The sequence below is a fragment of the Patagioenas fasciata genome, chromosome 1 (assembly GCF_037038585.1).
Source record: "Patagioenas fasciata isolate bPatFas1 chromosome 1, bPatFas1.hap1, whole genome shotgun sequence".
Lineage (NCBI taxonomy): Eukaryota > Metazoa > Chordata > Aves > Columbiformes > Columbidae > Patagioenas > Patagioenas fasciata.
Genome location: NC_092520.1, coordinates 92537769 through 92564595, shown reverse-complemented (window position 1 = coordinate 92564595; position 26827 = coordinate 92537769). Strand labels below are relative to the sequence as shown.

At 41.3% G+C, this 26827-nt stretch overlaps 1 protein-coding gene across 1 annotated transcript in view; it reads right to left on the bottom strand.

Moving 5' to 3' along the window:
• Positions 1-2132: 2132 nt before the first annotated feature.
• MRPS6 (mitochondrial ribosomal protein S6) overlaps positions 2133-26827 on the bottom strand; it is a 47222-nt gene continuing 22527 nt past the window's right edge. Inside the window, exons 2-3 of the mRNA XM_065862512.2 lie at positions 15348-15487; positions 2133-2754 (exon numbers count right to left, since the gene is read on the bottom strand). Coding sequence (XP_065718584.1) covers positions 2574-2754; positions 15348-15487 — 321 coding nt within the window. The 3' untranslated portion in view covers positions 2133-2573. The remainder of the gene's footprint in view (positions 2755-15347; positions 15488-26827) is intronic.

The window sequence follows — 26827 nt, the reverse complement described above, 5'->3', positions numbered from 1 at the left end:
AAAAGAAAAATAAAAAAATGTTCATATTAGAAACTAACAATTATCAAGAAAATAGTATATCCAGTTGAGAGCCAGCTATTCAGCAGACTTTTTATAAATAAATCCTGCTGCTGAGAAAGCACCAGTGCTTGTGTAACCACGCATCAGGTCCAGCAAGCACAGCTCTGTTTGCGGCCACTGGTTTCAGCGGTCAGTGTTTCGATCCCAAAGGCAAAGACAACTTTCAGTACTTTGGAAGACAGTAAAACAGACCTGGTAACATGTCCTTATGCCTGGTTTTATGGCCTCCCAGAGACCACTTTCCCTGAGAACCAGCACTGCTGCATTTCTTTGGGATCAGCTGTGGCCCTGAGAGACGCGCTACTGCTGATCAGCTCTTGGGATGAGCAGGGCTTGGGAGCCCAAGTCTTCTGCTCTTGACATCCATCAGTCTTCTGGTAAGATCAGAAACAGACCCTGCAGAAAACAAGGGCACGAATGCCTACTGAATGCAGGCATCGACGTAGAAATTGGAACAAACTGAATGCAAAATTTAATATCACACTAAAGGAAACTGAATAAAGACAAACTTACAACATTTATATGTGTACAGCCCCTGTTGACAACCTTCTTCATCTTGTGAAGTTGAAAGCTTATATATTCTCCTTTCTACTTAAACTAAATCTTGGGCCCAAAGCCCTAGCCAGAAGCAAAGTGACATTAAAGTATAGGCTTTCTGTTCACTTTCTATTTGAGAAAAGCTTCTGAGAAAGTTTTAAGACACAGTTTTTAAAGCATTCTGTATTTCCCTACTTGTAGTTCGCACTTTCTACACTACAAATCTGAAATTTCAGCAGCCCACCAGAAAGGGCAGCTCAGGGAGTCAAACCCATAGCATAGACTTCCAAAGCTACAGCTTCTCCTGGGTGAGCTCACACCTGCATGAAAGGAAGTTCTGCCCCATAAGCAAAAATTATTGGTAAGAAAAGCTCTGCTGGAAGTAAGCACCAGAGCAGACAGCAACCACACAACTGAAACTGTCAGTAACTACTAAAATAAAAGCCCATCTAATATAGATCCAGCTTCACTAAGTGTGCAGTGCATTCCTTCTATTTTTCCACCATTTTTTCCAGGAAAGAGACAAAATGTGGCAGCCCACTTTTAAAAGAAGGGCAGATTTAAAACCAGGAAAAAAAACCAACCAAACAACAAACACCAACACAACACAAAAAACACACCACACATTCATTTATGGCTCCTAAACCAAGAGACAGAAAGAAAATTTCCTCTTTCATTTCTCTAACGCACTTTTGCCTTTAAAAAAGAAGATACTCAGAAGAAACACTGGCTGTTTCTTGCCCCGAAGTTCTGCATCCAAGGAAAACCAAAAAACTAAAAAATCAGCATCTTCCCCCAAAAATGACCCAGCTACCTCTGTGAAAGAAAGAAAAAAAAAAAACCAAAACACCTCGTGATGAAATAACATGCTAGAAAGTAGTCACACCAATGAAAGCTGTCACAGGTCTCTCTGGGAATCTGACCTCGGCCTCCAGACTGGCCCTCCCTTTGGCAACGCACAACGCTGCAGCGTCAGAGGAGGCAGCTTCTGGACAAAGCTCATTCAGGTAAAGAATAACCTCTTTGCAAAATAACGTGTCACTGTCAATTTACTTTCTTCTACAGAAATATCTATACACACACACACAGTCCTTCAGAAGGAGAAACAGCCAGTGCATTCTCTCAGTAGCACAGGGAGATCCTCTGGGAACTACTGAATTTACATCAGACATGCAGGAGGTTATACACTACATTAATGTCACCTTTTGTGTGTATGGCTTTTTCTCCTGTTTTCACAAGGGCAAAAGAGAGACAAAATATACATTAAGACCTTTGTCCTGACGTTTTTCCCAGTTTCAAATGTCCACCTGGGTCTAGCTAGAGGTAAAACAAAGCATCTTTTATTCTTCTGTTCACAAATAAGCATGGTTATTCTCTAACCTGTCACCTGGAAGTTTCTGGCCTTTTCTATAGAGAATCATTTTTTACCTGTACTTTGAACAGAGTTGAGTTATTACCTTAAAGAAAGTATGACGTGTCTTTTAGCAAAGTTATTTTTTCCTTGTACCTTTTCGGCTTGTAAAAAATGAGTCAAGTTTTATTTTTAATCATACTTTTATTACCTTTTTCCAAAAACAAGGAAAAAAAACCCTCCAACAAATCACATCCTATACCGCTACATTTACACTGCAGACCTCTTAATCTCTCATGTAAATACACATATTCTGAAATAATCTATCTTTGGAAAAGAATGCTATTTTTACCATTCTGATGATGGATAAATCTTCATTATCAACGTAATGCTCTGAGAGAAGAGAAAAATCAATGTTCAGAGTTGTCAAATATCAAGATAAGCATACAGATTAAGTCTATTCAAATTATTTTAAACAAAAAGAAACCTCAAATGTTACAATAACTATACCACACACATAACATGGCCAAAACTGAGTATTTTTGATGGACATGAGTTACCACAATTGTTTTCGATAGCAGGAATAAAAAATTTTTTAGAAGGTTTCAAACGTTATTTGGAATATTCACTTCTTCTTGCCCATTAGTTTATCTTCATGGTTGACTGGGATTATGCCACTGCATTCTTCTGTCTTTGATAGAGGATGCTTTACAAAAGTACGTCTAATTACATCAATATCACGTCCTAAATGATCCATCATGGCTGATACAATCGAAGGTGGGCCCTCTAAGTCTATCAAAAAATACCTGCAATGAGAAACATACACACAATAAAAAAAATACCCATACTGCAACAAGATTAATTCAAGTTACTGTTCTGTGGGATTTCTTAAATGAAGCTTTCTAATTTTTTTTTTACGCCTTGGTACCAGAATTGTTTGAAGTAAAAGCTCAGTATTATCTTGATTTCAAATAAGAAAAGTTCAATTGAAGGAGGCTCAGCCTGAACTTTGTTGCACAGCACTGCCTACCCAAGGAGATTAAAGAGAGCTCACTCTTGTACCTGTTCTATTCATTTCCACACTTTGATTTGAAGAGCCTCAAAAAAGAAAAAAAAAAAGGTAGGGTGGCACATTCATTTCAGTTACAACATGCGTCCTCCTCCCTCAAATTCATGACATTGTTTCTTTGGGGAACAGATGCCGGTGTGAAACATTTCAAGCTTATATACATACAGGCACATTTCTTCCTTTGAAGTCCTATGTTGGAGTTGAACAGAAATTAAAAAAAAAAAAAAAAAAAAAGGCAAGCAAAAGAAACCCAAGGGGATGGACTTCTCCCGAATTAGGCACATCTCTGATGTGAACACAGCTTAAATTTTCAGTCCAAGGGTGGGAGCTGAAGCCACGTACACGCAATGCCCACTTGCGCAGTTGGTACTTGCGTATAATGTCGTGCTGACCTTGGCAGGACTGAAGTGTCTTATGTCCACGCGATCACAGCACGTCTAAAACACACTGCTCCAGGTAAGCACCTCGTGTCCACCACACAGCTATCTTTGACATCTACAAAGAAAAAGCCGACTGCCTACCTACAGAAAAGAGAACATTGCTCCCCAATAATATCTTGGGTCATCAAGGCTACTTCTTCAATAAACCTCTTTGCTGAAGAACTGCTCCTTCTTCAGGAGCTCAGTTATAATTTGGTAAGAGGCTTTTAAAACTTCAGTACATTCAAACAAACAAAGAAGTGTTCTGCACTTTATGAGACCCATTTCTGACAAGGAACACAACTACATGCTGTACACTAATTTAATATCAGGTATGCAAATTCAGATCCCATCTCTTAACATGAAATGTACCTTAATTCAGTAGGAACATTATGTCTGCTTTTCCTGCAAGTTATGAGCAATCTGGTGTTAAACATCATACTAGCGACAAAAAAAAAAAGTGAGCCATGTCACTGGCCACCCCGCCTCCATTTGAACGCTGTGAAGGAACCAGCCTTGTCAACAGAGCTGTAACCAGAACACTTTTTAATCATTTTGCCTGCATTTGGCATGGCACTATCTACAGTACAGTAAAAAGACACTGCAACTGTCTCAGAAATCCTTCTGAAGATAACTAACCACCCACCTCATTTCAAAGACTATCAGTAATGTAAAGGCTACATGTACAGCACAGCACTTCCCACCTAGCTATTTCATTTCAATCTTCACGCACCCTCTCACTAAACCTCCCCTGTCCACCTAGTCCACTCAAGCACACCTCCTCATGAAGCATCAGTATAACTTGAAAGTGATATCCCTGAGATGAAGTCATTTTACCCAAGAACGAATCAAGCATCCTGGTTCGATTTTTAAACTGTACCTAATAGAGAGGACTTTGTCCTGCAAGAGGTCTGGATTCTCACTAAGTCAACTATAGCACGAGCATCACATTTCACAGTCCAACTTCATAAAGGTAATCATGAACAGCAAGTCCACAAGACCAGAAGCTGAACTGGGGAGCCTGGCCAGGAAATACAGGAGATGGGGTCATGAACAACAGACAAATTTGTGTTCTTCACGCCACACAGAGTTAAGTTTCATCCAACTAAATGTGTTACGTCAAAAATACTATGCACAGAGGAGACCCGTTGGGCCAGAAATGACTCAAGCAGCGTGTGCTGGATTACAGCACAGGGGTGGAAACCACCCAGGGAAAACACAGCGAAGAAACTTCTCCTTAGCCAGACATCCTAATCCTGAAAACTTAATAGCCATAATGTGGCTCTGAAGTATTTTTCAGAAACACCAGACTGAGGCACCAAATTATCTTATGTGAGGGGTCTTATGACAAAAAAATATATCTCCCTGCAACCCGTATTGAAGTGAAGAGTCCTCCAGAAGAGGCGCCCAGCTGGTGTGGGCTGCAGCCGAACGTCACTGAAGCCAAGGGACCAGTGTCAGAACATGTCAGCGAAGGTGCTGCTCCTCTGACAGCAACAAGGTTGACTGAGAGCTACAGGAATAATGTGCCTCAAGAAGGATTTGGAGGAGCTCCGGTTGGCTTGGTGCTCCTCATAGGCTTCAACGGGGGAACAGGATTCAGCTTAATACATGTGGAAAACAGAACTGCCTAATGTTTTCCCATATCCAGAAGTAAGAGATGCCACCCAGCTAAAAGTTCAGGGAGAGAAACAATTTTTAAGCTTGTACAATCCATTAAAAATAATCCACAGCAACATCTGAAAGATGTACACCCCTTAAAAAGGGAAAGTCATATTTTCTGTTAAAGCCACTGGTAAATTTAACAGATGACTCTTCTCCCCTCCTCCAAATCCTCACAGTTGCACCTAACAGAAAGGAGGATGGGGGAAGAAATTCTAGCTGGTGATCCACCACCACTTTCAGGCCCCCTTTCCTTGGCAAGACCACTCATTCATATTTCAAATCGTGCTCTTTGCTGCACCATTTTAGTCCCACCATTTCTCAAGAATTTAATCTTGTTTCTGCTTGCAAGACGTATGCTGCTTTTCATTATGCTCCTAAAAAGGCAAGTGTGTGTTATATTTTTTTTTTCCTCCAAAGGCTGCTTTGCAACTTTGTGCTTTCTCTCACATTAGCAAAGGGTGGAAATTTCCAGTGACGCACTGTTGATAACTGAAGGAGAAGGGGGGGGATGGGAGGATGAGCTTTTACAGCATATCTTTATGACTCCTCGCAGAATAGGTATTTTATCTGAGGACACAAAACTGCAGTAACTGGGGACAATGTGAGTTTTTAAAAACAACCACCACTCTTCAATGTTAACAAGCAACAATTGCTTTCCTGTACAAGAAAGGACAGAAGGAAAAGAGGGCCAGTGTGAAAATATATATATTCCTTTATTAAGGAAACAGAAGAAACTAATGGTTGCAAAAGCAACAACCAAACAACTGACAATGCAATCCTTGAGGAGATCTGAAACCCCTTTCCCCCCCAGATATAAACATTTAAATCAGCCATCACAAGGCCATGGGTTTTTTTTAACTCACTCACTCACAATGCAGCAACCTTAATTTGAGGCAGTGATCTATGACCTAATACGCAGTGCTGTAGCTACTCTTTCTGTAGTAAACAAACACAAATCCCAGAGAGGCTTAAAGACAGGGAAAAATACAGGAATGCAAGAGGGAAACCACCTCATTCTTGCAAGCAAAAATGCAAAAGCATTTAGGCTCTCTAGTAGTCAGCCGAGCCACCAGGGGAGAAATGCAGGAAAATTCCACTGATTCACTATGAGAGCAGAGTTATTTTTGTCAGCCTGCTCAACTGTAAATAGAAGGATGATTTAAATACAGGAGAGCAGACTGAAACATACTAAAACAGCGCATGAACTGGAAAAAAAAAAGTCACACAGTCTCAAAGGAGAACATACCTTTGCATATGAAGGGGGAAAAAAGCAAACTTTCATTTATCTTTTTTAACATACTCAAGCCAGAAATTGTTTGAACCTTGAGCCCTAAGGATACTTAAGTATTTTGCTTTCAAATGAACAGTCTTGGACTTCGAAGAACCCTGAAAAGCGCCTGGATCAAAACTCACTTTTAAACCCTCCTAGAACAGGACTCTGTCAGCTTGGGGACCTGAGGACAAAGCACAGGTATGGAGGACTTGGAAGAGGCTGTGTGGTCCCATGGTTGTGCCAAAAAATGTCTGTACGCTTAAATTTCTCCTCTACACAGTGGCGCTTAGTTTATGTAAGCTTCCCCAGTGGAGAGGTAGAAGATAAAAAGAAAGGAAACCATTGTGACAAACAGGTAGAGGTGAAGCATCGGGCAGGGCAACAGCTTGCCTGGAGGAAAACGAGCTGAGCCACTCACATGAGAGCAGCTGGACACTCATTTTCAGAAAGGTAATCCTACATAAATGAAATTGGTTTGCTGCCTGAATGATCCCTTTATCTTCAGGACCACTGCCTTGCTCTGAAGAGAGGTAGTTCGCTTTTCTTCTCAACTCTGGTCATCGCTACCTTTCCTCAGCAGAGCAGGCAGGCAAGTTCCTGCTCAGAAGGACTCTAATTTTGTACCTGGAAGGACTAATACACATGTTACTTTTAGCTTTTTAAAAAAACACATATGGAATAGATGGACCTCCCTTGAAAATGACAAGAACAGCAATGGGGAAGTACAGTTCAAAACCAAAAGCTGGTACCTTAGTAACTAGACTGTGTCACAGCAACAATGCAAAGAACTCATAACAAGCAAGTACTTTGGGGGAAAATACATTTTACCATCCAGTCTTCAGCAACTTCATTTGCCAAATGCTATACATAGACACCTGTTATTAAGCTAACTAAATAATGGAAATACATCTTATAGCATATCAGAAAATTTTTAAAAAAATACCGTTACACTGCAAAAGAGAAACCAGGCTAACATATTTGGAGTATTTGAGAAGTTATGCTCACTGGGCAGCATTTGAAAATGTTATGAGTGGGCCTGAAGTTACACAGCGAATATTCATTCTGCTTGTGTCACTTCTCTGCTTTCTGTATAATTCACAGCTTAAAACCCACCAAAACTGTGACTGATTCCCATCCCACCAAGCCCAATTTTTAAGAGCAGTCATTGCATTTAACTAACACGCTTGCATAAGGTTGCTACAGAATTTAGTGCATCAGAAAATGATACCGGTGCCTCAACATCACCAAGTATTGTACTGTGCAATTTCTTCCAAAAAGCACCAACATTGCAAATTGCAATCCAAATAAGAGAAGGTGAAGGGATTTTTTTTTTAAAAAAAAAAACAAACCCACACACCAACATTTCAGCATTCTGACACCTGAGGCATATGCACACTTACATACATGTACATGTGGATTTTAAGGAAAAGTAATGGTTCAATTCATCAATGAAGAAAGCCCCATCTAGTGGAAGAAGACAATCAATTTAGCAGAAAATACTACAAATGTGTACAATACTCAAATATTCAAACTGGTTTTGATCTCATCCAAGTCCATTACAGACCCAGACCTCCTTTTTGCTGAAAAAGATCAAGATGTTCTAAAATCTGAACAGAAACAAACAGCACAGGCTGTGCATTAGCTATAATTTTAGGTCAGTGGTATTAAGAAAGGAAGTCTTGCAATCCCTTTCATCTGTTTTTCTTTTCTCCTCTTTGGTCTCCAACCACCATGAAGATCCACCTGCGTGAAGCTAAACAGGTCAGTACATTTAACTGCAGGATGCAGTCCTTTATGCAATAGTTTGTATTTTCCTAGGGGGTGCGGACAAGAAAAGGTTGTTAAAATTTGTAAACACTCCAGAGAACAATTCTGATGAATAACTATAATTTTACTCTTACAAATAAAACAAATAAAATTGTATCCAGACAGTGGTGGTTATTGGAAGGCACTTCAGCATCTCCTGTCCGCATGGAATACCATTCTGCAAGAAGCCACTTGTTTAAAAATAAGTTGTGTAAGTACAGTTCCTAAGCTCAGATACTTTATGGAAAAGGGAAAAGTTTGAACATGTAATGTAATTTACATGGACACGTTTCCAAAATATTCAAATCTCTTAACACGATGCACAATTACTGAAATACTCCTCTTAATAATTAACTATTTCTAGTGCGCTGGGCCACCAAGACAATGAAATGAGAGTCATGCCCCCTTGCCTGAGCACCTACTTTGGCAAAGCAATGTTACGTCATGCACCACATAATGAAGGCAAAACACAAGGTGATGCCAAAGGAGGACCAACTGCTTCAGCCCCTAAACCACCCAGAGCACGTGGGAGTGATTCGTGGGAAGGCCAGGGTGGCCTCCTAGCCTTTCCCACCGTAGCAGAGAGGAAGCCAGTACTGAAGTGCTTCTAGCTCCTGGGGAGCAATGGTAGCTCTGCAGGGCCTGGAAGCCAAGTTGAGTTCATCATGCTGCGTTCTTGCCTCCTTACCTTGTCATTTTCATAGAATCATTTAGGTTGGAAGAGACCTCCTCAAGGCCATTGAGTCCAACCATAACCCAACTCTAGCACTAAACTATGTCCCTAAGAACCTCATCTACACATCTTTTAAACACCTTCAGGGATGGTAACTCCACCACTTCCCTGGGCAGCCTGTTTCAATGCTTCAAAACCCTTTCAATGAAGAAATTTTTCCTATCCAATCCTGCCCTGGTGCAACTTGAGGCCATTTGCTCTCATCCTAACACTTGCTACCTGGGAGAAGAGACCAACACCCTCCATGCTACAATCTCCTTTCAGGTAGTTGTAGACAGCGATCAGGTCTCCCCTCAGCCTCCTTTTCTCCAGGCTGAACAGCCCCAGTTCCCTCAGCTGCTCCTCATCAGACTCATTTTCCCCCATCACACAAACAAGTCCACAGCACAACTAACGTTGCAACCTGGATTTTCTGACTCCTGAATGCATCAGATGCTATTGGTATACACCCTGTGCTCCTCAGTGGGTCCTGGCAATCACCAGGGTCCCTGCACACCTCCTACAGAAAATTCCCCCTGCATGTGTGAAGATAAGCTCCCAAAATACAATTCAGCACAAACAAAAGTAAGACCCGAGTTTGCTATTTCAGAGAACAAGTGGGCTGATGAGATATCTGGGAGTGAACAGCCAAACAAAGATTAAGAGACAAACAAGCAAATAACAAAAGAAAATTGCCATTTTTCTAAGTCAGATTTGCAAGGGAAAAAAAACAAGGCAATGAAAAACTCACAAATAGAACATGGAAATTGTTATGATAATCAGAATTGCACACAGTTTAGCTAGAGAACTCACAAATAAGCTAAGTGAAATTATAAAAACATGGGGAGAAAGGTCTAAAAACATTACTGTATTACAGGTAGATTTAATAGGGGAAAGCACATACATACACAAAATGAAGGGGAAGGCCACGGTGCTCTATCAGTTTACAAAACCATACTAAATCTAAGCACTGATCAGGCTGTTGTATATAATCTGGTTCTACAACGGAGATAACAACAATAAGAATGGAAGCAACATTGTGGGGCAGGGAGAAGGGAATAAAATCACTAGTGACAAATCTCTAGGGGATAGCAAGATACCCACTATCCAAAACCCACTTACACCCGGCCACTTTCTACTCCTGAAAGCCTCTGTGTCATCACTCCTTCCAGTTTAACCAGCTCCTGATCTGCAAAAAGTTTGAGCTAACACCTTCCCAAAGGAGTGTCTGGATCTTACTTTCTTAAAGATCTGGTTTGGAGCCATTCTTGTACCATCTCCCCTGAAGTAAAAATAACCTACATACCAACCGCATCCCCCAAACCACCTTCTTTATCTCATGCCCTGAAGCATGAAGTGTCACTAGCATATGATTAAGGGGTAGCCTGGCAAGGCCAAAGAAAACAGGTATGCCACAAAGTGCAAACCCACAGACTGTGCCACTGAGATCTATCATTTCACAAGCAGTTGCAGTATTCTCCAGTTTAGCGCTGACCAAATTCATACAATAGCTCTGCAATGGCATCACCCAGTCCCAGTCTGGACGCTTTATTTGAAAGCTTCTGAATCATCTTAAACAGCAAACAAATTCCATAGTTCAACATTCCTTGAATTCAAATATTAATACACACCTTATTTGAATTAGTTCACTTTTGCTTGTTCCAGAAACAAGCACTTCTGGACGCAAGTAATACAATATTTTTTAAAAATGCACCATGTTAAAAGCAATTTAAATACAACTAATTAAAAATTATAAACAAGTAGTGGCTAGTAAAAGAAATACTTGGCACAAATCTATTGCCCATTAGGAGATAAAAGTTGAGAATCTTTATTTACTTTCTTCCACTGTTTTTTCTGTGACATGGTGGCCATGGGCAAGTCACTCAGGCTCAACACCTCAACTAAACTTACATACCTAAACCATACTGGAACCAATGTGCCTTCGTCACATTTTATTCAGTGATAAGGTGAATAGCATTCGTTACAATTTTGTGAGATGTTACTTGAATCACACACTTAAATACTTTTTAAAAAGTTCTACTATGGCAATTAATAACCGTAAATGTCAATTACTAGCTAATTCAACTTCAGTTTAAAATATCAGTAAACTAGTGATGCGAAAGTTTGATTCTTCAGACATATCCACATAGTTCCCAAAACATACTATTTTCATAATTATTTAAATGCAAAAGCTGTCAATATTAGGTCTCTAAAAAAAGTAGGGTGTTTTCTGCCAAAAGAGATGCATTTTAAAAAAAGATCTAAATTTGTTTTAATATACCCTCCATGCACATACACCACCTGTTCAGTGCATATAATTTCCTGAGAAGAAACAAGTCAATTATATGTATGATTTGAAGTCTTCAAAGCTGGCTGGGAGAGTAAAACTGCTCATTCCAGTGACAGCTGTGGGCCACAATCCCCTACAGCAGGCTTTGAATAAAATCTGAGCTTTACAGATCAATTGCAGTAAAATTCTTTCTCTGTGAAGTCTCCTGGATATTCTTAAATTTATAATGTGCCTATATTGCAGTATATCCAGGACAGATGATGCTGTAGCACTACAGAACTCAGAGGGACAAAACGCTCTATTAAGTAGAGAACTATCCTCTCTACTGACCTATGAGTATGTATTTTCCAGTTTAATTCATTACTGTTCACTAAAGACACCACCAAAACCTACCGAAGTCCAGCAGTAGCTTTGCTGTGCACATCACATTCATGCGTCTTTGCACTGTCTATCACTCCGTTTCATCATACACTGTATACAAAGACTTGAATTGCAGTTTAAAATGGAATTAACTAAATGGGAGAAGGATGGTTACCAGGAGCACATCTTGGTTGGCCTGTGAATAGCCGGCACCACCCTACTGATGGCCCTCAAGGCAAGAGACACAGCCTGCATGACTCTGGGAGTTTTACACGGCAGCAAAACCAGGTCCCCGTGCTGGTCAGAAAGATTGTTTTATTTTTCAGGTAAACACACCACACAGGTGTGGGGATCCCATGCCATTCTGAGTGACAGGAAGATGGCTCATGCAGCAGTCACTAGGACAAGAGCTGTTGCTAAGAGATGCTATTAAGCTGTGACCCATGCTATGACTATTGCATTTCACTAATTTTCATATAATTTACCAGCCAGCAGGTCCAAGTCACTAATGCATTCAGCATACATCCTAAGTCTCCAACCATCTACATACTATTAGAAAATAAACTAGCTGAAGCTCTGCTAAGAATCACCATTTAAAGAAAAAAAAAAATCACCATTTTTTTTTTTAAAAAAAAAAGGAAAGAAAAAAAAAAGCAAACAAATCTCCCCCAAAATTCAAAGTTTTGAAAGATTCAACACTCTCCCCCCAACAGACATAGCATATCATTTGCAGTCTCATAGAAGCCCTTTCAGTACTTCAGAAAAAGCCCAGACTAAGAAAAAGGTGACACACTCTGTACTACTTCATACATCACTGTACATCAGCTTGCTAAGAAAGGGACCATAGAATTAAAAATTGGCTATGAAGGAGAAAAGACCTTAAAATTTCTTAGTAAGGAACAAGTTTAATTCAGCTTAATGAGGTATCTTGAAAAGCCTTTTTTTTTCTTTTTAACTTTGTCCTGTTAAAAAAATATAATGATTTCTTTTTACAGATGCTGAAAAGTAGAACTGACTGATTTTATAAGGTGGATCAAGAACTGACTTTTCACTTCCTATTCCTAGATTATGTTTAATATCCTGAGTAACTTATTCTCCAGCCCATATAAAATATTGGATGGTATACCAGGAATGCACCGTACCCTGAATCTCAATCTCCCCAGCAAATTCTACAGAAATACAATTCCCCCACATTACCAGACACTGAAACTGGCTGCTGCTTCCCCTTGTAATATCTTGTTTCTCCTGAATTTGAGTTCTCCAATTAAAAGCACACAAAAAACTATTTCCTGTAGTACTCTCTTTCAATCACTTCTCCCTTTCAAGCAGCCAAGCAGTTTAGGGGAAGGAACTGTCACGTTCAAATAGAGAGGAACCAAATCCAGTGCAAGCAGAACAACTGCTGAGCATTTAGAAACACTTGAACTGGGAGGTGAAGGAGGAACAGCGACAGTGACATAAATCTGATGGCTTCCTGCGCATGTTTCAAGACACAATCGCAATCATTTGCTACTGAAATCTTGCCTCATTCAGAACACAAAATAGATCTGCTCTGAGAACTAGACAGAGAAGAGAGTTATAGTCTACAGATCCCCTTGTCCTGCTTATTAAGTAGCTAATCTGCTACAGTAAATGAGCTAAGATAGTTTACATGTCTGAAAGACCCCTGGAGAAACGGTTTCTATTCATCTCTGCTACACAGTTCTTGTGATGCTGGTTACTGTCTTCTCCTGTCCTGGTTTCCCTGTTGAAGAACCCAAGACCTGATGTGCAGAAGCACTGCCACCCAATCCAAGAAAAAACTGTCATGTGAAGTGGTGAAGTCTTAGAATGTGCTATGTACTCTAGGGAAAAAAATCTAGAATCTAAAAGTCTCAACTTCAGCATCCAAAACTAGCGGAATTCTGTTCCTCTGCCTTAGCTACCCACCTGTGCAACAAGAGTAGCATCAGCTCCTTGTTCTGCTGAAGCAATTGGACAAGATTTTAAACTTCATAAAAATGCTTATACTCCAACAGAAGGACAAGGTAATTAGTAATTCTGTCTTGAGATAAGGCTTTGATTAGCTCCTGTGTGTAGGCAGCAGGACTTCATCATAAAATGCAAAACTGGCAGGATCAAGCCACAGTTTTGTGCTGATTTTGGCTGGGATAGAGTTAATTTTCTTCATAGTAGCTAGTATGGGGCCATGTTTTAGATCCATGCTGGAAACAGTGTTGATAGCACAGGGATGTTTTAGTTATCACTGAGCAGTGCTCACACAGAGTCAAGGCCTTTTCTGCTTCTCACACCACCCCACCAGCGAGTGGGCTGGGGGTGCACAAGAAGCTGGGAGGGGACACAACTAGGACAGCTGTCCCCAAGGGACCAAAGGGATATTCCACACCATAAGACGTCATGTTCAGCATATAAAGTTGGGGGAAGGAGGAACTTTCAGAGTGACGACATCTTTTTTCCCACGTAACTGTTTCCCATGGTGGAGCTTCACTTTCCTGGAGATGGCTGAACACCTGCTGGCCCACAGGAAGTGGTAAATTAATCCCTTGCTTTGCTTTGCTTTGCTTGTGTGTGCACAGAGGTTTTTTTTACCTATTAAGCTGTCTTTATCTCAACCCACAAGTTTTCTCACTTTTACTCTTCCAATTCTTTCCCCCATCTCACCAGGGGAGAGTGAGCAAGCAGCTGTTTAGGGCTTAGTTGCCGGTTGGGGTTTAACCACAACAGTTTTGAATGACACCATGGAGCAGGAGTGCAAGACAGTGATGGCCACAACACCATTGCTTTCAGTTAAGTAACAGGCACGTGGTGGAGACTTCCTCCCCTACCCTTCCTGTCAGCCTGCTGTAACTGGCAGCTGTCACCACTCCCACTTTGCAGGAGAATTAAGAGGTCCTCAAAAGAGGGAGTTAAAGCATGAGTCACCCCCAAGGAAATTATCCAAGAAGGGCTTCATAGAAGTTACACCTCTAGAATCACCTTTCTTTCCCCAGTGCCAAACGCCCTTCAAGGAAGACAGCAGGTAAGCAGGTTGGCCAACCATCGGATTACACACAGTTGCATTACAGGGATTAGGGGGAACGTGTTGCTAATTGTTACTTTGATTATCGCAGGCAGCCCCAGCACAGCGCAGGTTGCTTAGCAACACTTCTCAGCCCTTACAAGAGCCAGCATCAATTTCGGCGGTAGCCTCGAGGAGCAACACCACACCGGCGTCAGCGAGTGGGGGGCACGACCCACAGCACCTTCCTCCAGCACTGTGGGGGAAGCCTGACATCCAAGATGCCAATTCACAGCTTCATTTACATTTATCATACTTCCCATAAACCACACGGTCATCTTTAACATCCTTTGTTATCAGACACACAAGCAAGTCTTAGGGGGTATACATGGCAATTAACATTTAGTTCAGATGCATTAGAGAAAAAGAATCAATCTTGCCAATTAGCAACCAGCAGATTACGTACAACTGTTATCAGTAAACAGATTGACTGGCTTGAAAAACGGTTACGTAAAAATGACTGAACAAAATAACATTGTTTATGTTGGGGAAAGTAGTTCTGCAGGCCTAGACTAAGGCTACTCATAACACAACGACTAAACACAAACAAAAAGCCAACGCCACACAGAATAAAATACACAAAACACTTGAAGCAGAACACACGCGTGCACGCATAGCCACACACCACCTCTACTGGGATCACAGACATCACAAGCGGGCACAAGGAAGACCAAACAATGAGAGTTACATATGTACATTTATAAAGAAGCACCTAAAGGATTTTAAGTAAAAACATATCCTACATACCCTCCTCTTCTGTGGCGCTCCTTGTGCTTGGAGATTTTGTAAGGTAGAGACTTTTCTCCCAGGTTTTCTAAGTTCCTCACAAGAGCTCCTCTCTCCATAAGAGCCTCAACAGTGCGCTTCAGCACAGCTGCAGTCTCAGGCTTTAAAAGAAAACAAAAATAAAAAAAAAAAGAGAAAGCAGGCAATGTACACAAATCTGGTTATTCTTCTTATGTGATTAGAAGGGAGACCTTTGCTTGCACAGCTCAGCACTGGAAGAGATCGCTCTGTAAGCCAGGAGGGCAAAGAAGCAGCAGACCTCCTCCTAAGGAAGACAGTTTTTAAGAACGAACAGCCAGTTCCTCTGTGAATTATGGCAGCAGCAAAGATTTCAAAGTCAGCCCCCAATAACAGGAAAAAGGAAATACTCAATGGATTTAACTCACCTGGTATCACTTTGGCTGACCCTTGAACAGGTGTAAGTATATGTGGAAGAGGGCAATTATGAACTGCAACAGTTTTAAGGTTCCTGGACCATCAAGGCTCATTACTATTGTCCACTGTAATATTTAAAGTGAACAGTGTGGGGGGAACACTAATCCATGGCTTGCTACAGAGATGACAATTAGCACCACATTAATTTTATATGGTCATTTCAACTGCATGTGCCTAATAGATATTTGGACCCGTGGCTACATGATTGCACAGCCAACATCCAAGCCCTTTTAAGAGTTAAGGAACTGACACACAGTAATTAGTCTAACACGCAGAGATTTCACTGCTTAAAAAACAAGTTTGAGGGACAGGCAGCCAAAAAACAGCAGGTAAAACAGATGCAACTGTTCTTGCTCATTGCATATCAGAGTTCTTTAGAGTGCTGAATCATTTCTGTAATGACGCTCAACAATAACTATGAAAATGTTAATAAAGTACAAATCAGAATGTTTTGAAAACAACTGCAAACTTGTACACTCTCAGCAAGAAGTATTCTAAGAAACAGATCTCCTACAGAAAAAATAAACTAAATGGATGTCCAAGTGAATACAAACCAGACTGTATAGCTTTATCTCCCAACTCTTGTAACATTTCACAATACGGTATATTCCCAAGTCTACTTGCCCACTGAGACAGCAACAGCTGTAAACGGAAAAGTAATGAAAGAGCTGATTCAGTTTTATTCAGATTTTATTTTATTAAATCTGACAACCATAATATTTTCACTGTCTCTTCTCAGCCAGAAAAGAACTTGTGAAATCCATCAAGCACCTTATGTGTGGCTGAAAGTTAATTCCTTAATTCTAAGGTAGAGATGAACATCTTAGCTAAGAAACTGTCCAGATCCCTAAATGGAAATTGGCAAAAAAGGTGGTACCAGAACTTCACAACATGAAATGCAGTTTATACTCTGGCATGTGAAATTTCTCTTTCATTTTCCTGAGGATACAAGGTGATATGAAAGAGCCTCCAAATGCAGAGCAAATTCAACGTACATTTGGCAACGTTGGCTGTTCTTTCAAAGACCTGAAGTACAGATGGCGTGAAACGTTTTCTCGTTTCCACAGGGCAGTCGAGACTCAGTCACAGGTTCACACTCACCGCTCCTCACTATTAATCAGAAATTTTATCTCCCCCTCTTCAGCAGCATAAACTATTTGGGAAACTTATTTTCAACACAAAGAGCCTAAACAGTTATAAGGTCAGCAAAAATGCCTGGACTCTTTTTTATAAATATATATTTAGACTGTATTGTAAAATAATTATGGGGACCACTGTCAAGGTTTAAAGTTTGTTCACATGTAAAGAAATGTCACTACCTTGACAAAGTTCTTCAATGCATTAAAACTATTGTTCCTCACAACAGACAAATATTAAAGGTGTTCTCCTCTCACAATGTGAAAAGTTAGGATGAAAGGATTAAGAGATCTTATGGATTATACCATATTAATTTAAATAATATTTTAGCTCAAAATCAGGAATAGAAGTATTTTTCGGTTGACTTAGGATGGCTGCCTCCATTGTCACTAATTAGATTTTCAAGCAAGCACCTTTTGTGCTTAGGACTGCCTTCCTCAAAATGTTTGCAGAACTGATTTGGTCTCTTTACAAATCTTTTTCACCTCTTGCCACAAAGCACACCATTCCCACAAACATTACAAGAGTCTGGATTTCTGAGACTTCCAAAATTCCTTTACGCTTGCCTGAAACAAAACCAGTGTATTCAAAACTTACAAAGGAGAGACAGAAAGATGGTCAGGCACACCATAACTATATAGTGCTTTGCTAGAAAAACAGCATAAAACCAGTTCTGTAAAATCATGCAGGCACTCACATGTTGATGCTACAGCTGATGATACTGACTAACAGATGATCCTGACCATGTTAACACTTTCATTTCCCCCTTCAAATCTATCTCATCTCTCAAATACTTCTGCATACTATTATAGAATACTTGAATCAAATACTACAGAGCATTCCATCATCACAAGACTGGATTCTTAGTCTTTTATATATGCTTATATTCTCCATCACACCCATGTGTTGTTTTGCCACAGCAGAAAGCGTGCGTTCAAACTTATACTACTGGAGAAACACCAGCAAGAGCCAGAAAAAGGCAACAGATCTGCTTTCCTTGACCCAGACCTCCACACATGCCAAAATACAAAGGGTGAGAGAGGAACATAAGCTCTTCTCTCAAGAAAGACTTTTCCCATGAAGAATTTCTACCCAAGCTCCTTATGACTGTTTTGGCTCAACTTACATGGCACAAAGGTGTGAGAAGTTGGCCCAAACTCTAGACAGGTTTTGTGCTGCTTCCATCACCACACTCAAACCCATCTAAATCTGGAGCTACGGGTGAGACTCCCTCATTTGTTATGAAACAGCAGCTTCACACACATGGGCCAAAAAGCAGGGTAACAGAGCTGCTAGTGATATCCATAGTTTAATGCTGTAAGAAGCATACCAGAAATCTGGGTTCAATAAAGAAGAGAAAAAACAAGAACAAATGTATTTGTGAAGCAGGCACTGAGTTAAGTAATATTATCCGGAAGGTTTTGCCTTTGAAACAAGAATCTGACACTGATCATTAGGATTTTACCTACCCACATTAATAAGCGAGTTAAGCAGTTTTAGAAGAGAAAGGTCAGCTAACCTAACAGCTTAATATTTTCATGCACGGCAGCACACCTGTAGCGCTTCCAACCCCAGGCTGGAAAATACTTTCTTGGAAAGCAATAGGATCTGCCATTCAGGTCTTTTCCCACTGAGTCTGCTGTGTGTGGTTAAGTTGCAGAAGCCTCCACTGTACTCAGGCAATTATTGTGGGAGAAATCCGTCAGGTCAGTGAATAAAAATACTGTTACGTTTACTGTCACTACTTGTCTCCTGCTCACATAAAAAATGCTGACCCAGAAACAACATCTGTTCAAAAGAGATGTTAATTGCTTGTGACCTTTAGACAAACAGCTGCATGTCCACCAGTAGAGTTGTCTGACATACCATTCTTAACCATGCAGATTTAAGTTAAATGTTATTGCATAAGCTGACTCTTTTACATCCCTCATACCCTCAAATGACCCATAAGCTTTTTGTCTCCTTTGTGCATGCCAACAGATCAGCACATTCCCCGAGTGGCTACATGTCCAACATGATCTGCAGTTTCTAAGCACAATGAAGCCTAAGATCAAGTCCCATATATTTAAAAACAAACCAAAATAAAAAGAACAAGAAAAGAAAGCCACAAATTTCTACATTAAAGATTGTAAGATATTACACATTTTTGCAACCTCCCCACTTGTGGATGTACTTTGAAAACATAAACTAATTGTTGGTTTTGAAAGCTTGTCACTGTAATCCCTCTCATTCCTCCTCTCCAAAAAAGATCATGGTTTACCATAGCCTGCCTAAAGCCATCAACCAAACTATATATAGGCTAGCCTTTGCTAACCATAATATCCACAGACACAGGTTCCTTGGTTTGCCTCAGAGCCAGACCAGTTGAGGACGTAGGAAATGGTATCGCCTGGCTCCCAACCCAGGAGCCACAACATTTTTTCCTGAACAGCCAGCAGTAATTTCAGTACCGCAGATGTGGGAAAGCAAAGATGGGGGAGAGAAAAGGAGAAAATGGAAGGTGGTGCCAGGATATCCATGCTGGGGAGCAGGGAGCGCTAACAAGAGCATTTAAGCCCTGGTTTGTAATTCTAGCTCTGGTTCCTCACTCCTGTGTGTACAGTCAAGCCAGAGCCCTTTCAAACTGGCTTCACCCTTAGTGAACTTTGTGAACTTTGTTAGTGAACTTACTTCACTGTCATTCACCCACGAGCAGTTATCTTGTTCTCAGAAACATACAGCCCTTCAGAATCAACCAAGCCATGGAAGGATGAGGAAGGAGGTCACTGCAAATTCTCCAAGGCCTTTCCGTGGAAAACTGCTCCTGGAAGAAGTAATTGCTGTCTACAGATTAAAATTCCTCACTCCTCTACCCCCACACTTCTTAAACTTAATGCTGCCCAGAAGAAATGTGTTAACTAGTGTGCCAATGTTGCACCTGGCTGGCAAAACAATCACAAGGAAGGTAAGCTACAAAACATACTGTCTGCATATTGCTGGCTTTCTCCAGCAATGAGGATCACTGCAGCCACATGTATCAGGCAGCTGCACCACCAGGGAGACCCCACAGGAACTACAGACATCAAGATCGCCAGGCAGCTTTCCACAAAGAGTTCAGTTCACGTTATTTAAAACTCCACTATCCCTTTGAAGTTATACATTGCCACAGGTGTCACACAAACTACCTCTGGCTTCTCCCTGTCTCCTTACCAGTCTTTCAGCTTAGTGTAAAAGTCACCCGAGTGAACAGAAAGCTGTTTAATGCACAGACATCTTCAGCATCTCAGCAGACCGTGCAGATGGAAATGGACAGGGGTGCAAAATCCCTTACCACCCAGGATCAAAACCACAAATACACGGTAATAACCGGCAAGTGCTGCAGCACAGTGCCAACAACCTCTTTTTGAGGGGAATCTATTACATACCACCAGTGTGAGTAAAAACCATAGCACAGCTTGTATCAGTCACACAGAATCCACATGGCAACCAGCAAGTGTATTCAAAATAATGGAACAGGAAAAAAAAGGGGGGGGTGGGTGGGGAGGAGAATACTCTGACAGCAAATTGTCTTCTGTTCTCACAGAATCACAGAATGTTAGGGATTGGAAGGGACCTCGACAGATCATCTAGTCCAATCCCCCTGCTGGAGCAGGAACACCTAGATGAGGTTACACAGGAAGGCGTCCGGGCGGGTTTTGAATGTCTCCAGAGTAGGAGACTCCACAACTCCCCTGGTCAGCCTGTTCCAGTGCTCTGTTACCCTCACTGAGAAGAAGTTTCTTCTCAAATTTAAGTGGAACCTTTTGTGTTCCAGTTTGAACCCATTACCCCTTGTCCTATCATTGGTTGTCACCGAGAAGAGCCTGGCTCCATCCTCGTGACACTCACCCTTTATATATCTATAAACATTAAGGAGGTCACCCTTCAGTCTCCTCCAAGCTAAAGAGACCCAGCTCCCTCAGCCTTTCCTCATAAGGGAGGTGCTCCACTCCCTTAATCATCTTTGTGGCTCTGAGCTGGACTCTCTCCAGCAGTTCCCTGTCCTTCTGGAACTGAGGGGCCCAGAACTGGACACAATATTCCAGATGTGGTCTCACCAGGGCAGAATAGAGGGGAAGGAGAACCTCTCTCGATTTACTAACCACCCCCCTTTCTAATACACCTCAGGATGCCATTGGCCTTCCTGGCCACAAGAGCACAGTGCTGGCTCATGGTCATCCTGCTGTCCACCAGGACCCCCAGGTCCCTTTCCCCTGTGCTGCTCTCTAACAGGTCATTCCCCAACTTCTACCAGAGGCCAAACAATCATGAGCTTGTCAGCCATGAAGCTGCAAAGAGCAGCTTGAAGACAAACCAGAGACGTGGCAAGGGCTTGAAATAAAGCTATTGCAATGCTGATGTCTCTTAAAAAACAAGGAGCCACCCATCCAGTTCTAAAGGGAAGGACAATGCTGTGGCTGGAACTAGAGCCACGTGAAAAGAGTCTGCACCGCCGCTCAATTTTCCACCATGTTGGCTGGCCAGAGGGAGTTCCAGAGAGGACAGGAAGTCATAGGGACAGAAAAAACAAAACTGGCTAAAAAAGCAGCCTTCTCAAGCCACCAAAGCTCCTCCGAAAAGAGTCAGAGAAAGAAAAGGAAGCAGACACCAAATACTTAGTTTTAGGGATAACACTGTACTCTAGTTCTTCTGGTCACTCATTGATTTTAACAGGAAGCATTTAAAGTCAGTGGGCACATCTCCTTAAATTATAAATTGAAAGAGATCCATCATAATTAGCTTGATTATCCCTTCAATGTATCAATAGCAATTATGTCATCTTTTGGTTGTTAAACAGCTACAAAAGGTTGTTCTGCAATTATCTACTGAGGTAAAAATCAAAGCATGCAAAATCTTTAGAAGAAAGCTGCAATTCGAAAGCAGCAAAATGGGGGGAAAAAACAGCTCGTTACTGTCATTGACTACATAATAAACCACTAGAAACTTATTAGTGAAAATGATTTAAAAAACACACATACATTTGTGCACTAGCCAAGATCAACACTGGCATAAAAATGAAGATGAGCTTTGCAATGAGAAACAAGGGAAAGCTGGACAGAGTCATTTAATTGTCACACCCTGTTTTAGGACACAACAAGCCACAGCAAGCAGATGAAATAATAATCAGCAGATTAAGAATAGACTGTAAAGAAAAAAATCAGGGCTAATATTAGTAAAAAGCTAGTGGCAGGGCTGTTCTCTGTTTGCCCAGGGAATACACTTGAACACCTGGTGCAAGATGCAAAGCTGCAATTACTATAAAAGCATGAACAGCACAGAACAGCAGTTCCAAGGAGGGTACAACCACTGAAGGATACCCACTATTCAGAAAAGATAAAAATAAAGATAAAAGCAGTAGATCGAGCACACAGAAGATCTGGGAGCCTTGCTGCACCCCTGCTAACAATGGCCTGCACAGGACCAGTGGGCACAATCGGGATGCATGAAGATTGAGCACCAAAATTGTGAGGACCCTGGACACCTGCCTGGCAGTTCTGACCAGGATAGGGATAGGGAAGGATCAGTCCAAGGAAATCTGTTCACCTGGCAGCACTGTGTAGGGACGGAGGTTTCTGTAACTACAACGGTCAGTTTCTTCAGATGCAGAACAAGAAACAAATAGGAGAAACCCAAGTGCTTCTGAACATGGCAACTATTTCATATTTCCATCAAATGGTGACTGAACAAAAAGGTGTGATAGAAATAGATTCGGCAAATAGTGAGAAAGCTGTAGAAGGCAAGTCACCAAAAATAAGTTTAGGGGAGTGATCAAAATTGACTCAGTCTGAATTAAAAATAACACCCCATCCTCAAAACAGATCTTTAATTAGCATTTTGATGTGGGATAAGCCAAGGAAGTAGCAACTTCACCTGATATGAATATGAAGCCCAGGGACTTGGATGCAGAGGAAGCAGCAAGTCCACATAATGCAAGTATCTCTTCTGTTCTAAAATCCACCTTTCTTCAAAGAATCTAAATTCCACAACATTTTTTTTAACTCAACATTTAAGATCAAATGAAATTGTTAAAGAAACTGAACAAAAAAATCAAGCAACACAAGTACCCTAAAAATATCAAGTCACAGTTAAATTAACACAGCTCAACACCAAACACAGATGAATTTAATTCATCTAGAGAGCTGATACTCTTGATATTCCTTAAGCTTAAATAGGGAAAAGGGAATAGGATGGAGTTATTTTCAACATCTTTTCTCCCTGGCCTTTGAAATGCATGCACACACACTCTCATAAACAATTCCTTTTATTTCCACATTTGTTGCATTTAAGATTAAAACCAGAAGATATTCCAGTGAAGAAAACAAAAAGATAAAAGCAGGAACAGAGAAAGGAGAAGGTGAGAGAAGTCTTCTTCAATTCTTGTAACACAGAAGCTGGGCCCACAGTGAAGAAGCCAGTGCTTCTTCCACCATCTCCATATTTCTCACTGAGAAGCCCCTTCCTGAGCGCATTGCGAGGGAACACGTGGTTGAAGTTTGCCAATTCCTCTCCTCAAAGCAATGAGCTGCCATGTCTTAGGATACCCTGGAACAACCTCTGACTTCTCAAACTCCCTCTTTTATTCTTCAAGCATTTAGGCCGCAATTGCCCAGCCTTACAGATCCACCTTCAGAAGACCCCAAGTAAAGCAAAATGTAAAGGCAGACTTAACTGTGTAGCCTAATACAATCAAGGTCTGCATCAAGTCATCCTTAGACAAGTTTAAAAAAAGAAATCCTGCGCATGACATTATTTTTACAAGCATTCAGAGGATTTTAAGCACCACAGAGAAGAGAAGTTCTGCTCTTTCTTCCTCCCCATCTTCCAAGATTACAGCTGTTACAGTTTCCTACTTTCTTGAGAAAGCTGGTTATGCCTCCTCTGGGTAAGAGGGCTTGTGGTGCAATTTTACCTAGTAAGATGTTTGATATTACAGAATTCCTATGAAAATAGGCTGTGGATGAAAAATAATGCATACAACCCAGGAACAGAATTGTTGGAACTTAAAAGCTTGCAAGCTTAAAGAATGTCACCTACACCATCAAATTTCTCAAGACAAGACTAACTTTAAAGTAAGAAATTTAATTCTGGATAAAATCTCTATTCTCAAATAGGGTCTGTCTTTCAATGTCTCTCCCTTAACTCAGCCTTGTTTCCATCTCCACACACTGTGTGTATGGCTCCCCTACTATTTTATCTTAGGTTTGTCTACTCACCCACATACATAACACCAGCTTGGAAGACTTACAGGTGCTGACAGAATGAGTCCAAAAGCGATGGCTGCTATGCCAAGGTGAGCAGAAGCCCATCATCCCCTTGCCCCAAGCATTCAGAAGGAAAAAGCTGCCTGATCACAGAGCTAAGGGCTCTTTCAGCTGCCTGGCACCTTCATTCACCAGCTTCTGTGCAAGCTGGGGAAAGCACATGAATCAAACCAGTGTACTGTCTGCTCCCCTGTGGATGCTTCAGAGGCAAAAATCAGTGGTATTATCAAGAAGAATGGTTTTGGTGTGTTGGCAACAGCACAGAACATGACCAGACCTCACAACCCAAGCAACATCCCTGCCATATGATGCTCATCCTGGTACTTTTCCCCACAGGCAACAGCTCACTCATGGCACAGGCAGCTCCGAGCTCGCAGAGGTTCTTCCACTGTAATTCTCTAGGCACATTCAGCATCTTTCAAATCAACTTTGACACTTCTGTAACTGGGGGAAACCTGCACGGCAGCAAAGGAAATAGGCACTGCATGGCTTTCAGAAGACAAACACTAGTTTAAGAATCACAGCTGCAAAGGCCAAATACAGTTAATTTTTACATTCTCTGGCTCAAAGGCTGCCAGCCTCAGAGCACCAGCAACAGTCCAGCTTAGAAGAAAACCTACAACTGTCCAAAGTAGTCAAGTGCCAGGATATATTCCAACCAAGTCCCGAACACTCCAGACTTAGGGTGCACCACAAACACCATCCAGACTAGTCTAAGCCACTGAAGAGCTCCCTTCTGAGAGAGAAATCTTTTCAAGGACTAGGACTTGAGATTTGGTTTCTTACACGTAGCTGTTATGCCCATCACTCTCATCCTTAGTGCCACAGATGAACAAACAAACAACAACAGCAAAAAAGAAAGAGTCAGGACTACGAAAAACCTAATGTAGTTAGTTCCCAAAGAACACGTAGGGACTATAGCCATGATTTTAAAATCCTCATGCTTTTGCAGATAAGTAACTATCTTCGGCTCTGAACCAGAATTGCATTTAAGGTGGAAGTCACGTTGCTTTGACCAATTGGCGTGCACAAGGCAAAGTGAACCTTGGCAATTTCTTGGCCAAATTCTCCTGTACATTACAGCATTTACAGAGGAATACTCAAAGCAGATTTTTAAAACTAGTTTCATTTTTCAGGTAAGTATTAAAAGTAGCTGCTGGCAAGTTTAAGGGTTATCAGTATCACAACATAGTGACAAATTATCACCTTTTTCCTATCAGTCTATGAACACCTCAAAAAATACATTGAAAAAGCAAATCACTAAGTACAACTCAATTAAATGTGCTCGCTGAACAGGCAGGAAGAAATCACAGAGCTGAAACCTCCTGGCTTGTTCACTTTCCTGGCATGAGAACAAGCACAGGGCAAATGGGGACAGCCATATCCAAAGAGAAGGAGCTCACTTCAGAGCCAACAGGCAAAGAGTACTCATTACCACCGTCCCCTTGGGTTTTTCCAGTGAATCCTCAAAATAAATGCTGCTGCAGCATTTATTAAGCCTGCCCACAAATCGCCTGGGCCACGACTCCACACCCAAAGAAGTATTAAAGCCTCAGACATCAGTAAATTTGGGATTGACAGGGTCTTTGCCAACACAAATGGAACCAACTCATGACAAAAAGGCTTCCTAAGCCTCTTCTAAAAAATCAATGAAATGGAAAGCTGCTCAGTGAATCACCTAATAAACTAATCAGAAAACCAATTAACTAACAGCTAACTAATAAAAACACAGGAGTCCCATTCCCTCCTGGAAATCACAAGTCCAAACCAAGTCTGCAGGCTGGAAGGTCTGCTTATTTTTCATCCCCAATCCACGGCTTCTTCTCCAAGTTCCTTCAACCAACCAACAGCTTCCACTTTTCTTTTAAAACACAGCAAAAGAGAATACCAAGAACAATTCCGATGAACGCAGCATTTCCTCTGCAGCTGAAAATCTGGTTTTAGTGTCCTTCTCAGTCTTTGTCAACATCTCATCTCTAAAAGGACATCTTCATCTCCAGTCCACAGGTGATTAACCACCAGGCCTACCCCTCTCCTTGCTGAGCTGTCACCACTGGACAACAAAGAAGTCATGATTCACACCACACTTTCCAGAGCTACTGTTTGAAATACATCCTTGTGAGGGAGGGACAGGGTGGAGAAGGAAGTGGAAGACTCATATTTAGTCTCTTCTTCGAAAACTGTATTGGCGTTTTAATCTTTTTCAAATTAGAAAAAAAAATAAAATCATGGGAATGCATCCTTCCCTCCCTAAAGGCAGCTACCTAAGTGCTGACGATCACAAGCTCTTACTGCTTCCTACAATGGAAAACAGCATCGCACACATCATCCTCAGAGCACGATTGCTGGCATGGGCTCCTTGGAGGACCCTGGGCACCAGGACCAACTTCTAAACACAAGACTGACACAGAGGCAGCCAGGCTAGGGCAGTCCCAGAGGAATACTGAAGCACAACTGGAGGTATTTAAGGACAATCCAGAAACAAGTAAGAAGGGGCCTGTCCTGCGCAAGAACTGGTTAAGCAACAGCTGAACAGAGCATTTAAAGGAGGAGAAAAAAACACCATGAAATTTTGCACTATATCCACAG